Source organism: Ursus americanus, chromosome 14 (genome assembly GCF_024610735.1).
Source record: "Ursus americanus isolate L20-20 chromosome 14, mUrsAme1.1.p, whole genome shotgun sequence".
In the NCBI taxonomy this organism is placed as follows: domain Eukaryota; kingdom Metazoa; phylum Chordata; class Mammalia; order Carnivora; family Ursidae; genus Ursus; species Ursus americanus.
Genome location: NC_142140.1, coordinates 6031273 through 6044232, shown reverse-complemented (window position 1 = coordinate 6044232; position 12960 = coordinate 6031273). Strand labels below are relative to the sequence as shown.

Here is a 12960-nt window from a genome sequence, read left to right as displayed (position 1 = left end):
TAAACCTGTTCAGGTAGCATGGCCCTCAGGAACGGTGGCACTCGTGTGTGGCACTCGCCACAACAATTGGTAAGCTAAGTAACGAAGTGAATACATTTGTACTGCATCAGATACCATCACACACCAGGTTCCGTTAGACGTAAGTGGTTGCAGAAGAAATTTACGAGAGAAATTTAAAATTGTTAAAATATCAACCAGCAACTTCATTTCTTCCTGCCTGTCAGAAACAATCAAACCAACACTCATTCAGCTATAGCGGCGAATACCTCATGCCAGCTCTCGGGCACAGAGTTTGAGGACTCTGAGTTCAAGCGTTCCATCTCTCTTCCCCATCCCTCAAGGCCCTCCAGAGCCTTGCGGCTATTTCCAGCTCATGCATAGTCCTTCCGTTGTCTGCAGAACTGTGTCTTCAAGTTAGAATGAACAACGTAGCACTTCTCTAGAACAGAAGACCAAGTGCAGGTGCCCGAGTCGCTTACACTTTTCTTGAGGAAACCTCAGCTTAAGGAGGCCTCTGACTCTGCAGGACCCAGCGGCCCCCACATCTTCTCTGGTAGCATCATCCTTACTCGTTGACTGGGGGGAGACACAGCCCAGAATAGCTGAAAACGTAGATATTAGAAACACCATGAACACCAGTAGGCCTGCTTTCTTCTACTCTCCTCTGCGAGTGAAATATGCAGCTCTCTTATCCATACAGATTTTTTGGACAAGATTCAAGCTGGTGCCTAAGTAGTAAAAGTTGTTTTTCTAACTTCTTTCTCTTGATACTGAGAATAAACAAGGACATCTGATTTCTTGTCTGACTAAGCTCTGAGCAGGACAGTGGAAGAGTGTTATTACATGGTTCCTGTCCCCCATGTGGGCCACGACGGAGTCAGAGAGTAATACATTCATTTATTAACTGAAAAATCTGTAATGGGCACCTACACTGTGTCTGCATAGCATATGACACTCTTCTCCTCTGCTCTCCCCACCATGCTGCTGCGACCAGTGGGAAAACCCTTGTCAGGTGGCCAGGATGGCTTTGAATGATGACTCAATTAGTGTTATCTAGAAACGTCCCATTAGTTCACTCTTTTCATAACTTTGTGGACTTGGTTTAGACAAAGATGAGGTCTATGAGTTCTCAACTGGCACGCAAATTCTAAAAACCAGATGGCTGGTGGGGGTTGGGGGGATAGGGAGAAGATGAAACATACTAGAATCATCTGAGAAACTTAAAATACACACACACACACACACAGGCTTTTGTTGTTTGTAGAACATAGAAGCATCTTTCTCTGTGACTGCTTCAGAAGTAAAATCTCTTCCTCACTGTGGGCCCAGTACGCCGGGATCATCTCAGAGAGTGAGCGCACGATTGTGTTTGACCTCAGGGACAGACATGGGATTGAAAGCCAAACTGCTGAGTCATTCCTATCAGCACACCAGCAGTCTTGGAAAAGGTTCAGTCAGTCAGTCAGTGGGCCGCTTTTTGGAGCACTTTATCATTCTGGGTTCTCACAATGTGTGTTTAAACTCTGGGTGACCCCAGGCAGCCTTCCAGACTGGCACAATCCACCAAGACGTTCAGACAGATCATCTGCGAGTGAGGAAGAATGAAACTCGGGACGGGTTCGAGTCACTCATCACAGAGAGGCCAACACAGGTTGTGAAGGAGCCATGCACTCCCAGGGAAAGCACCTTACAAGGGTCTTGCCATATTCACAAAGAAGAAAACCAGAAGAGGTGGGATGGCGGCATTGGAAAGCTTTGGAATTACAGGGACAGCCCTGAGTTCAGACCCCACCCCCCTCCACCATTTACTAGATGTGTGATTTTACTCAATTATTTACCTCCCTGGGCCCTAATTTCCTTATCAGTATTGTAAGTAAATGAAATAACATTATATGAAGCCTCTGGCACAATGCCTGGGACATGTTAAGCACACAATAAATGCTAATTTTCCCTTTTGCCCTGTATGATAGGATTTGAAGCAGCTCTACGCAATCTTGCCAGTCAGACAGCTTGCAGTTCCACCAATAGTCATGCTTCAAATCCCTTATTACAATAGAAATACCCCTAGGGAGATAGCAACTAATCCCTTTATCAGCTATCACTTTAAGGGGATTAGTTGTGGATTGGGGGGGGGGAACAAGGGAAAGAGATACTGGAGGAAGGGGGAGAAGCCTGACAAGCTGAGGGGAGAACTCTCAGCCCCTGGCCCCTCAAGGAGATAGAGAATAGCAGGAGTGTGGTGAGTTTCCACACTCCCAAGGTTCTGATAAAGTTTTGGGACATTATGTGTTGAGAGGTCACATTTGGAGATTAAAGATCACACCTATGTTTTGAGATCTCAGGTGCTTTCAAAGACATTGGAAAGGAAGACACTGAGGGAGAGTTGCAGAGAACAAATACTTGGCTACATTTTATGTTTGGTTATTGGCATTCCTAGAGGTTGAGGAAGTAAGGAAGAGTGATTGGATGAGGGGAGGAGTGTGTCAGGCTTGTTGAGAAAGAAGAAATCATTTGCTTTCCTCTCCAACCTTCTCTACCCCCCCCCCATTTCCAGTCCTGCTCAGAGCCAGTGTTAGACATAGAAGGAGCAGAAATTTATCTGTATCCCTCAGCTCAAGAGAGAGCACACTGCTCTCCTTGGCTGACACAGAGAACCCTCAGCAAACCACGTGGCTGAGCCTCCGCTGAGCAACCTTTAGAACAACAAGGGGACCTTAACCTCCCAGGATGAAAGGAGACAGGAAAGGCAAGGACTTCCCAAGGGCAGGATGGAGAGCTGGAGTGAAATTTCCATTCTGAAAGACCTGGAAATAAGACCGAGCCCAAGCTCATTTCACTCCATTGAGGTACCACTGAGCAATGCAAAGAGCTTTGCAGACAGAAAAGAAGAAAGTGCTACTCACCTCATTACTGGATATCTTTGTATCCACTGTTGTAGTTGCGGAGGTGGCTTTTGGGGGTGGTAGGTGGGTGTTTGAGATGAGCGAAGTTGGTGTGGAATGGTTTACTTGATGGGCAGATAAAAGAAAATTCTACCTGGGTTGGTTTCATTGTGGTGGTCACCCCTTTCCCTATTCTGACCACATCCTATGTGTTATTGTAAGGAGCGGTTGTCATTTGGACGTAGAAAAAGCATTCATAAGGGAAACGTTAGAATGTTAACCCACGCCAGAGTGAAGGACTCTGCCGACTACATGTGGGTTCACGGCAGAATGTGCTTGTTACAGAGATCATTATCTGTTTGATAACACGTTTACAAGACCTGGTTCTCTTGTCCCCTTGTCCAGATAGCCACCATCAATCGCAGTTCTCCTAAAATCATCCATCATGCAGCCTTCTGATTAATTTAGGCTTGCCCTGCTAGGATCCCTAATACCAACTCTCCAGCAAGGTGCAGGCCCAGGAGTGGAAAGGGAAAAACATCTGGAAGGGGGAGTGGAGAGATGGCTGAAAAGGAGCAAATAAGGGAGAAAGAACAGGAAAGATAGAGAACCCAGGAAAATCACAGAAATGAGAGAAAAAAGATAGGAAGGAAAAAGAGGCGAGTGCTATTAGAATTATAAATAGAGGGGCGCCTGGGTGGCACAGCGGTTAAGCGTCTGCCTTCGGCTCAGGGCGTGATCCCGGCGTTATGGGATCGAGCCCCACATCAGGCTCCTCCACTGTGAGCCTGCTTCTTCCTCTCCCACTCCCCCTGCTTGTGTTCCCTCTCTCACTGGCTGTCTCTGTCTCTGTCGAATAAATAAATTTTAAAAATCTTAAAAAAAAAAAAGAATTATAAATAGAAGTAGCTGCCTTACTATGTGTCAGACACCACTCTAGCACTCCCATCTATTAGCTCACTTAATCCTCCCAACAATACTATGAGTGGTGTTACTTTTATGCCTCCATTTTTTAAATGAAGAAACCTAGGCACAGAAAGGTTAAGGAACTTGCTCAAGGTTACCCAGCAAATAACTTTTAAGGCTGGGATTCCAACTGCTTCTCACTAAGCCAATAAAGCTTACTCTTGGGTGTCCATTAGAATCACCTGGGAGCTTTTAAAAACCTTGACGTTCATACCCCAGACCACATCAATCAATCTCTAGAGAGGGGACCCAGGTATTCGTTTGCGGGGTTTTAATCTCCCCATGTGATTTCAGTGTGTAGCCAAAGTTGAGAATCACTGCACTCCATCCAGCTCCAATTGAAATTTAACTATGAGAAGAAGAACACATGTGAAACTTTCTTATATTATTTTTTCCCCAAAGGCAGGAATGTGGGAGGGAATTGCTACAGGCCATACCGTGGTTTACCAAAGATAAAGTTGGCTGAATTCACAGTTTTGCCTAATGCTCACCGTGATTCTGCTTGATCAGAAAAGTGCTGCAGAACCCTGAACACCATCACTTCAAGGAAGAAGTGAATTGGGGGCCCGTGGCTTCCTTGTTTTATTATTGCTGTTAGACTGTCTTGTGTTTATGCATTCAACCACAAGAATGAGAACGTGCCCAACCCCTCAAACATGAGCCTGCATCAGGAATTATTTTCTTGTGCTCCTGAGTCTGTGCTCTTACCAGGATCAGTATAGGAATCTTCCCTTCCCTGCTGTGATGTGCCAGCCCACCCCAGCCTGCACTCCTGACCCCGTCCTGGTGGAAACTGCCTTTATTTGAACAAACCGAGAGAATATTAATATCTTACAGCATTCCTTTACCTAGCTCATTTTCACCACGACCTTATGAAAGAAATACCATTGTCTTAAAAAATTAAACCAAAACCCAGAAAGATTAGAGGACTTGTCGAAAGTCACAAAGAAACTAAGTGGAAGAGAGACAGGACTCAAGTCTTCAGTTTCCAAATCCACTGCTCTTTTTAGCACATCTGTGAACTTGGGAGGAATGGAATAAAGGAAATTGGAGAGAAGTGTAAAAGGAAGCCCTCCCTCCCCTTGGTTTTCACCAGGCACATGAACTAAGGTCTTTCATTGTCTGTGGATCAATTTACAGCTGCCCAGCTATCAGACTTTTTTTTTTTCCCTAAATCCCCTGGATACAAACCTTTTCAGATTAGTCTGTATCATAAAGCCAATAGGCAAAGATTGGAAAAACCTTAAGAGCAGCTACTAGAATAGAGACAAAACTATCCACTTTGGGGTTTCTGCCTTTCTTCCAGGAGACTCCACTGGGGCCCTCTGATTCCCCCAGATGCCTCCTGAGAAAATCTGTGCTCAGGAAATGCCTGGCCCAGGTGGGCAGATCCCAGGAGGGTCAAGAGAATCGAAATCTTCATCAGATATCTCTCCCCATAACGGAGCCGGATCTGGATACGATGGGAGTTTTGTAGGTTTGCTCATAATCAGCAGCCTTCTGTAATCAGTTCCAGCACTGTGTGAGTGGGGACCGGAAAGGTTGCTTTCCCAATTCTTTGCAGCCTGGGAGTAAGGAACCAGTAATTGACTCCAGCTTCCTCGAGTGTTGTGTTCTGGAGTATGTGAGTCAACACTCACTTTCCCAAAAGGGCCTTCTAGGCAGCCTAGGCCAGTAAATAGGGTCCTTTGACCCTGATCCAATTCAAGACCTCAACTCTGACCCTCAGCAAGGTGCAGGAAGATCTCAGATGGGCCTTCTAAAAACAGTATCTTAGCAGGCACTGGGGAACTGAGAGGGAAGGGTGAGGACCCAGGATGGCTCTGGGTGCTTCCACAGATTGCTATGACAAATTTGTGGTGTCCAGCTTAGCTCAGCAAGGGTTTGAATGTGTGTGGAAGGAGAAAGAGGAGAGGGGAGAGGAAAGACTTTCCAGCAGGGTAGAAGGCGGGGAGCAACCCTGACAAACCCCTTTTGCCTTTGATTCTAGGGATTGCTTTAAGACCAAGGGAAGCTTTTTAGTTTTTTAAGGAAGCCAAGTGTTTTAAATTTGAAGTGTAAGCCTGTTAATATACTTTTCTAATTGCATTTTGAGTGTATTTCCCCAGTTTAATTATGTGAATTATGTATTTACAGAATAGAAAATTGAGGCCCAGTCACAGAGCTGGTTAAAGTACACTACTTACTCCACTCAACTGTGGTCCATTTTGCCTTGACCGAGGCTCCGTAAAGGGGACGGGGACAGATCTGTAAATGACCTAACTTGTCACTGGAGAAAATATAAATCAGTGGCCACAAAATTTCAGCCGTTCAGCCAAACTCCATCTGTCACATCATAAAAAAAATAACTTGCCAAAGAGGGATTTGAAAATCCAAACCAGATCCTTCTCCACTCCTCGAGGAGCCAGTCCCGTTATACTGCACTGAAGCCAAGTGTTTCCAGCAAGCCCGATCAACTGCATTTTAGGGTTGGGTTGTTTGAGCTGTCATGATAAATGAAACCTACTAGATTAATGTAGTCTCTTCAGCAGAAGTTTTGACTGGTGCTGCCCAAGAGGAAGGAAGGAGATAGGGTTCTAAGGAGCCAGTGCCCGAGTGAGCAGAAGTTCTACACAAGGGTGTGGGGTCCCAGCCCATGGAGGAGCCACATTCAACACCTGCCCTCACACAAAATGCTGCCACTTCAGATGCACATGCATGTGCACAGCTGCGGGCAGTTGCACTCTGGAACACTCGTCAGGGAGAGGATCAGCAAGCATTAAGCCGAAGGCACCAGTCCAGGATCTGTCAGGGGCTAAAGCATCAGGGTTTTCATGATTGCATGGCAATTGTGAGAAAGGCGCAGGCCCTCCAGGGGCATGATTCTCTAGGCCAGGACTACATCATTTGTTTCATTCTTAGAATCTGAGATTTTTGCTGATGGCTCCAAAGTTAAATGTGGGGGGGGGGGGGGCGGGAGAGGGGGCTCTACTTATTCCAGTCAATGGAATAAGTAGGAGTTAGAAAAAAGAAATCAACCAAAGTTTCCCTCTGTATTAAAAAGGAAAAAAAAAAAAGTGAAAAGAAACCTAATTTAAGAGAATGTTTAGAGTTCTGAAAATCCCACTGTGAGACCCTGTTAGCATTTCTCTCCTGTACCTCACCTCAATGAATAAAGGTTACTAGAGTTTGTTAGATACAGGAAAACACTGTTTACAGGAGACTTCTTCATTGTGTAGTGGTCCTGCCTTTAGGCTTGTTCACCAACCAGGAGAATTGTACTTTTCAATCCAGGACTCTTAGCCAGAACAAACTTTTTGCTCATTAACTCAGCCAACTGAGTACTTTCTGTGTTTCCACCAGATCCTCAGAGATGTAGTGTGCCCTCTGATACCTCATGACCTCGTAGGGGACATAAAGAAGAAAATCAGTACTTAAAATACGATTTATAAATACAATATACTTGTAATACAGCATTTGAAATTAAACAGACTTAGATTCAAATTTCAGTTCTGCCATTTACTATGAAGTGGCAGATCTTGGGCAAGATTTAATGCCTTTCTCTAAATCTTCATTTTTCCCTCCATAGAACACTGACCTCATGGAGTTATTGTGAAGATCAAATGATCTGTTGGGTATAAGGCCTTTAGCTCATTCTTTGGAAAATGATAACCATTCAATAAATGTAATTTACTAGTATGGTGGAGATTGAAGTGTTTATAGGGTGCTACAGGGTCCAGAGAAAGGGGGTTGGGAGAACAGGGGAGAGGAAGAGATAATGTCAAGGAGGGTTCCCAGAACAGAGTGACACAGACTGTATTTTGAAGAACAGGTTGAAGTCTGTAAGATGGGGGAAGGGAAAGGAATACTGTTTCAGGAGGGAGGAACAGAATCTGCCTAAGCACAGTCATGACAGAGAACAGGATGTTTGAGGGACTTAGTATGTAATAGTTTAATATGGCTGGAACAAAAGGATGGTTTCACAAAGTGAGGCTAGAGGATGAAAGGTACTAAAAGTTAAGTAGAGGCACCTGGCTATCTCGGTCGGTAGAGCTTATGACTCTTGATCTTGGGGTCATGAGTTCAAGCCCCACGTTGGGTGTAGAGATTACTTAAAATCATTAAAAAAAAAAAATTAGGTGTGCCTGTGTGGCTCAGTCGGTTAAGCGTCTGCCTTTAGCTCAGGTCATGATCCCAGAGTCCTGTGACAAAGCCCCACATTGAGTCCCTGCTGAGCAGGGAGCTGCTTCTCCCTCTCCCCCAGCTGCTCTTCTGCTTGTGTGTGTGCTTGCTCTCTCTCTATTTCTCTCTCTCTCTCTCTCTCAAATAAAATCCTTAAAAATTTTGTTAAATAAAAGGTAAGTAAAAGCCCTTATACAGTGCTTTAGTTTACAGGGAAGGGGAGAAGAGATAAAATTAGAAAACAAGGGTGAATAGCCTTCAAGAGCTAAAATTTGGAATCAGCACAAGGTATCAGGTGAGTGTCCTGAATGGTGTACAAAACCCCTGCCCCTTTCTGGTGAGCTTTAATGAGGAAGCCTTATGTTCTAATCACAGTGCAACAAACTGAGAAATTAAAAAATAAAACTTAAAGTTAGTAAACAAAAACAAACACCCAAACTTTCCACTTGGAAATTTTAAAACATGCTTCTATATAACTCTTAGATTAAAAATGAAATCAAAATAGTAAGACAGACTATTTAAGAAAGAGCTATGAACATACTATTTACCTAAGTCTGCAGGGTGAAACCAAAGTGACACTCAGAGGAAATTTCAGAATTTTAAATGCATCTATCAGAAAACAAGAAATACTAAAACTGAATGAATTAAGCATTCAATTCAAGAAGCTAGGAAAAGAGGGAAAAATAGAACTAAAGGAAGGTAAAAGAATAAATTAGTTAAATTGAAAACAAAATAGAATTTTTAAAAAGAGTTGATGAATAAAACCAAAAGTTGTGTTTCTTTAAAAAGAAAAAAAAAGCCTTTAGCAAATCAGATTTTTAAATGAGAGAATATACAAAATAAAAAGCATGCATTTATAAATAAAAATGAAATTTCAGATTCTGGGAGAATATTATATACAATATTATTCTAATATGAATTATAAAGTTTTACTTTTATAAGTAGTAGTCTTTACTAAATCTTGACTAAGCTCTTTACTAAAGAGATGAAAAGATATAGAAGAAAAATTAAAGGTAGCCAAAGATTTACCATCAGGATCAGATGGTTCTGCCAATGAATTCCAAGAAGCCATCAAGGAACAGATCATTACTACCTAGAAACAGAAGGAAAATTTCTCAACTCAGATTAGAAGGCTAGTTAACATTTATTACCAAAACCGACAAAGGATGGCACAAAAAAGACAACTCTGGACCAATCTCACAAATTTTAAAACCCTGAATAAAACAGGAGCAAATGAGTACAATGATATAAGGAAATCTATTTATATAATTGACTAGATTAAAATAAAGCCATTTGGTCATCTCTGTAGAAAAAGTGTAAAGCATTTGATGAAATGCCACAGCATTCCCGACTAAAACAAATTAAAAACTTCGTAACTCTTGGAAAACCAGGAGTGAAACGTATCCACCATAATCTATAGTAAACATCAGACTTGTGGTAAGCCATTAGAAGCATTTTTGTCATGGTTAGGAAGAAAACAAGACGACCTCCTACCACTGCTATTATTTAATACCATATTAGAGGTATTGGCCAATACACTATGGCAAGAAAAAGAAATGAGAAGTGTAAACGCTGGAAAAGAAGAAATAAATGAAACTATCATTATTTGCAGATATAATAGTCTATCCAAAATAGGAAAATAAATCCATGATAAAAACTATTTGAATTGACAAGAGTTTAGGAAATTGGAATATATTCAATAGATTAAAATGAATAAAATCTTTGTAAGCACCATCAGGGATAGATTAGAAAAGATAATGAATACTATAGAATATTATAAAGCAAAAAAATAAAGAAGGAAAGGACACTATGAAGTATTTAGGGATGCATCTTACAAGATCTGCGTGAAGGAAAGTTTAAAGGCAATTGAAGTTCACTATTTAAAAATTCAAATAAGGAAAGTATAAAGAAGAAACTGAAAATTACCTCACCACTCAGAAGAAACCTCTGTTAAAATCTAAGGCTCTAGCCTTCCAAACTGTACCAGTATTTAAAAACTATGTCTTGTCTCATGGAAAACGTATATGCCATGTTAAGGGAAAAAGAAGACAATGCTGGTTTTAAAAGCGTACGGGAGCTGTAATGAGAAATTAAGTAGAGGTTATAAAACATAGACTCATGAAGAAGGGGCAGCAGTGGGAAATGAGATTTCGGAGTGAGCAGAAGCATACCGGCACAAGAGTCCTCTGTCTGGGGAGAGGATTGTGTTATGTCAACCGATCAGGCAGATTTAGCCCCAGCCAGGAACGATGCCTCTGGAAAGAGCCCGGATAGTCTTGTTCTCAGTTCACCCTCCCTCCTACGCGCCCTTCTTGCCCACTGTCTACTTACCCTCACTCTCCACCTTAGTTTAGAACCAGAGCAAAACAAGCCAACAAGAAGATGGGTGAGTACTTTAGTTTGGCTGAAAATGCCTCAGATATGGGGCCAGAGGATTCTGTCACTGAACTTCCCGTTCTTCTCCCCCAGACCGCCCAGGTTTGCTGAACGTGAAGCCCATTGAGGACATCCAGGACAACCTGCTGCAAGCCTTGGAGCTCCAGCTCAAGCTGAACCACCCCGAGTCCTCTCAGCTCTTTGCCAAGCTGCTCCAGAAAATGACAGACCTCAGACAGATTGTAACAGAACATGTGCAGCTATTGCAAGTCATAAAGAAAACAGAGACGGACATGAGTCTTCACCCGCTCCTACAAGAGATATACAAGGACTTGTATTAGCAGAGAAGTCCGAATTCACTGACAACGTGTTCCTTCTTCCAATTGCACTATTATTTTGACGGGAAATCTGACACCTAAAAAATTTACTGTGAAAAAGCATTTTAAAAAAAAAAGGTTTTAGAATAATAGATCTATTTTATGCATATTGTTTATAAAGATACATTTACAATTTACTTTTAATATTAAAAATTACCACATTATGAAATTGCTGGTTGTATTTGAAGCCTGAGTCTTATGCGTCCCCTACCCTACCCCCACCACCAGGCTTATCTCCTTTTATGTCCGTCCTTCCTTCCTTCCCTCCTTCCTTCCTTCCTTCACTTTTCTTCTTTCCTTCTTTTTTTTTAAGACTTATTTATTTGAGAGAGAGAGAGAGAGAGCACGAGCATGAGTGGGGGGAGGGGCAGACGGCAAGGGAGAGCAGCAGACTCTGTGCCTCAACCAACAGATCCACCCAGGCACGCTATTTTCTTCTTTCTTTCTTACACATTTTTAAAAATGTGAATGGAACTGCTGATCAACTTTCATTCTCAGTAAATTAATTTTCACTCCATTCACAATGTTTCTGAACCCTCCATCTGCCTAAACAACCACAACTAAGAAAAGAAGGGAAACCTCGCGACAAAAAACTTCTCAGAGCATGTGTTTCTCACCTGGATGTGCAAATCTGGGGCACAGCCCTAGGCCTGCCAAGAACCCAGTCTTCTTCCCCTAACCCCAGCCAGCCGGCTAGGATTTTCACTCACCACGAGCAGCCTACCGACCGGGTACCAAGGCGCACATGTGTGCAATGTACCCGGTGGCAGGCACTGCTAGAAGCTGTGGGTAACAGAGGTGTGGAAGATTTGGCACCTGCCAGAAAGAAGCTATAGTTGAATTGAGGGGAAAAGAGTCATCTTTCTTAAAAACAGAGTATAATACTCAGTATAATCATGTGCCCAATAGGGGCGCCTGGGTGACTCAGTAGGTTAAGTGTCTACCTTCGGCTCAGGTCATGATCCCAGGGTCCTGAGATGGAGTCCCACATTGGGCTCCTGACTCACTGGGGAGCCTGCTTCTCTCTCCCCTCCTTGCTCATGCTCTTTCTCTCTCTCTCTCTCTCTCTCTCTCTCTCAAATAAAGTCTTAAAAAAAAAAATCATGTGCCCAATACATGGCTCTAAGTACTGTAAAGATTCAAAGGAAGTGAGGATAGATGAAGATTAGAATAGTCGAGCTTGACTCTAAATTCACTGAAGCGGACCTCCGAGGATGTGCTGGATTTAGGATAGGTAGAGAGTGAGAGAAAAGACATTCCAGGAAAGAAAAATAGGAGGAACAGCAGCAAGGGGAACCAAAACCAAACATGAATGAGGGAGAAGAGCCACATTCTGGTGCTGATGTACATGGACCAGTTTTGCTAGAATTATTCCAATCGTCGTCCTTGGAACCACCTTGCCCAGAGATCTTTTGCTTTTCTAACCTCAAAGGCTAATTGTCTGTATCATCATGGCTCCCCAGCATGAAGATTGTATGTTCCCTAAAAACGGAGACCTTCTTGGCACATTAATAGGTTCATTGATCAAAGCCACCAAATTCACTAGCATTGCTGACCCATGAACTCACGATACTTGGACTTTGAAGGGTACCTTATAAACAAACTCTCCTGCGCTCTTTCTCCTCCAGGATGGTAATGTCCACTGACCTAAATTATTTCCCTGCTGCTTCTCCCTTAGTTTATCTTTCCTTATAACCAGGCACTGATACTTAGGAGAACCTCACTTCACATTTGAGGCTTTCAGGCCAAAATCTCAGGAAAGACCTTTTCATCCTTTACCCAAAAATAAACATCACCAAAGAGTCAGTTACAGACCCGAGTCTTGACCACAGCCCTAAAAATGTAAGATCCTTAACCCTTTAGGAGTCACGACTTCCTAGCTCAAAACTTTAGATACAACCTCAGGATTTTGGGACCAGCGACTGAAGTCGTTGTCGAAGTGTTATCAAAACACCAGGAAGAAGAATAACACACTCAGTCCATCACATGGTTATTTTTCCCTTGATGCCAAACATCAGGATATTCTGAAACATCCCCATGACTGACTAGAGGCTCCACTACTGTTCCACGTGGAGAGTTTATCATCCGGCAGATCTTAAAGAAGAAAAAAAAAAAATGTGTGAGCAGTAGACGAGGTGAGGATTCCACCTCAGAGGAGATCCCTTGTTTACAAGATTTCTCAAACAAAAAGTCTTTCA

The 12960-nt window shown here is 42.8% G+C and overlaps 1 protein-coding gene across 3 annotated transcripts in view; it reads left to right on the top strand.

Annotated features, from left to right (window-relative positions):
• Positions 1-10931, top strand: part of PPARG (peroxisome proliferator activated receptor gamma) — a 129426-nt gene extending 118495 nt beyond the window's left edge. For all 3 annotated transcript variants that reach the window (XM_045812298.2, XM_045812299.2, XM_045812297.2), the window contains one exon: positions 10479-10931. In XM_045812298.2, coding sequence (XP_045668254.1) covers positions 10479-10726 — 248 coding nt within the window. In that variant the 3' untranslated portion in view covers positions 10727-10931. The remainder of the gene's footprint in view (positions 1-10478) is intronic.
• The last annotated feature ends 2029 nt before the right edge of the window (positions 10932-12960 follow it).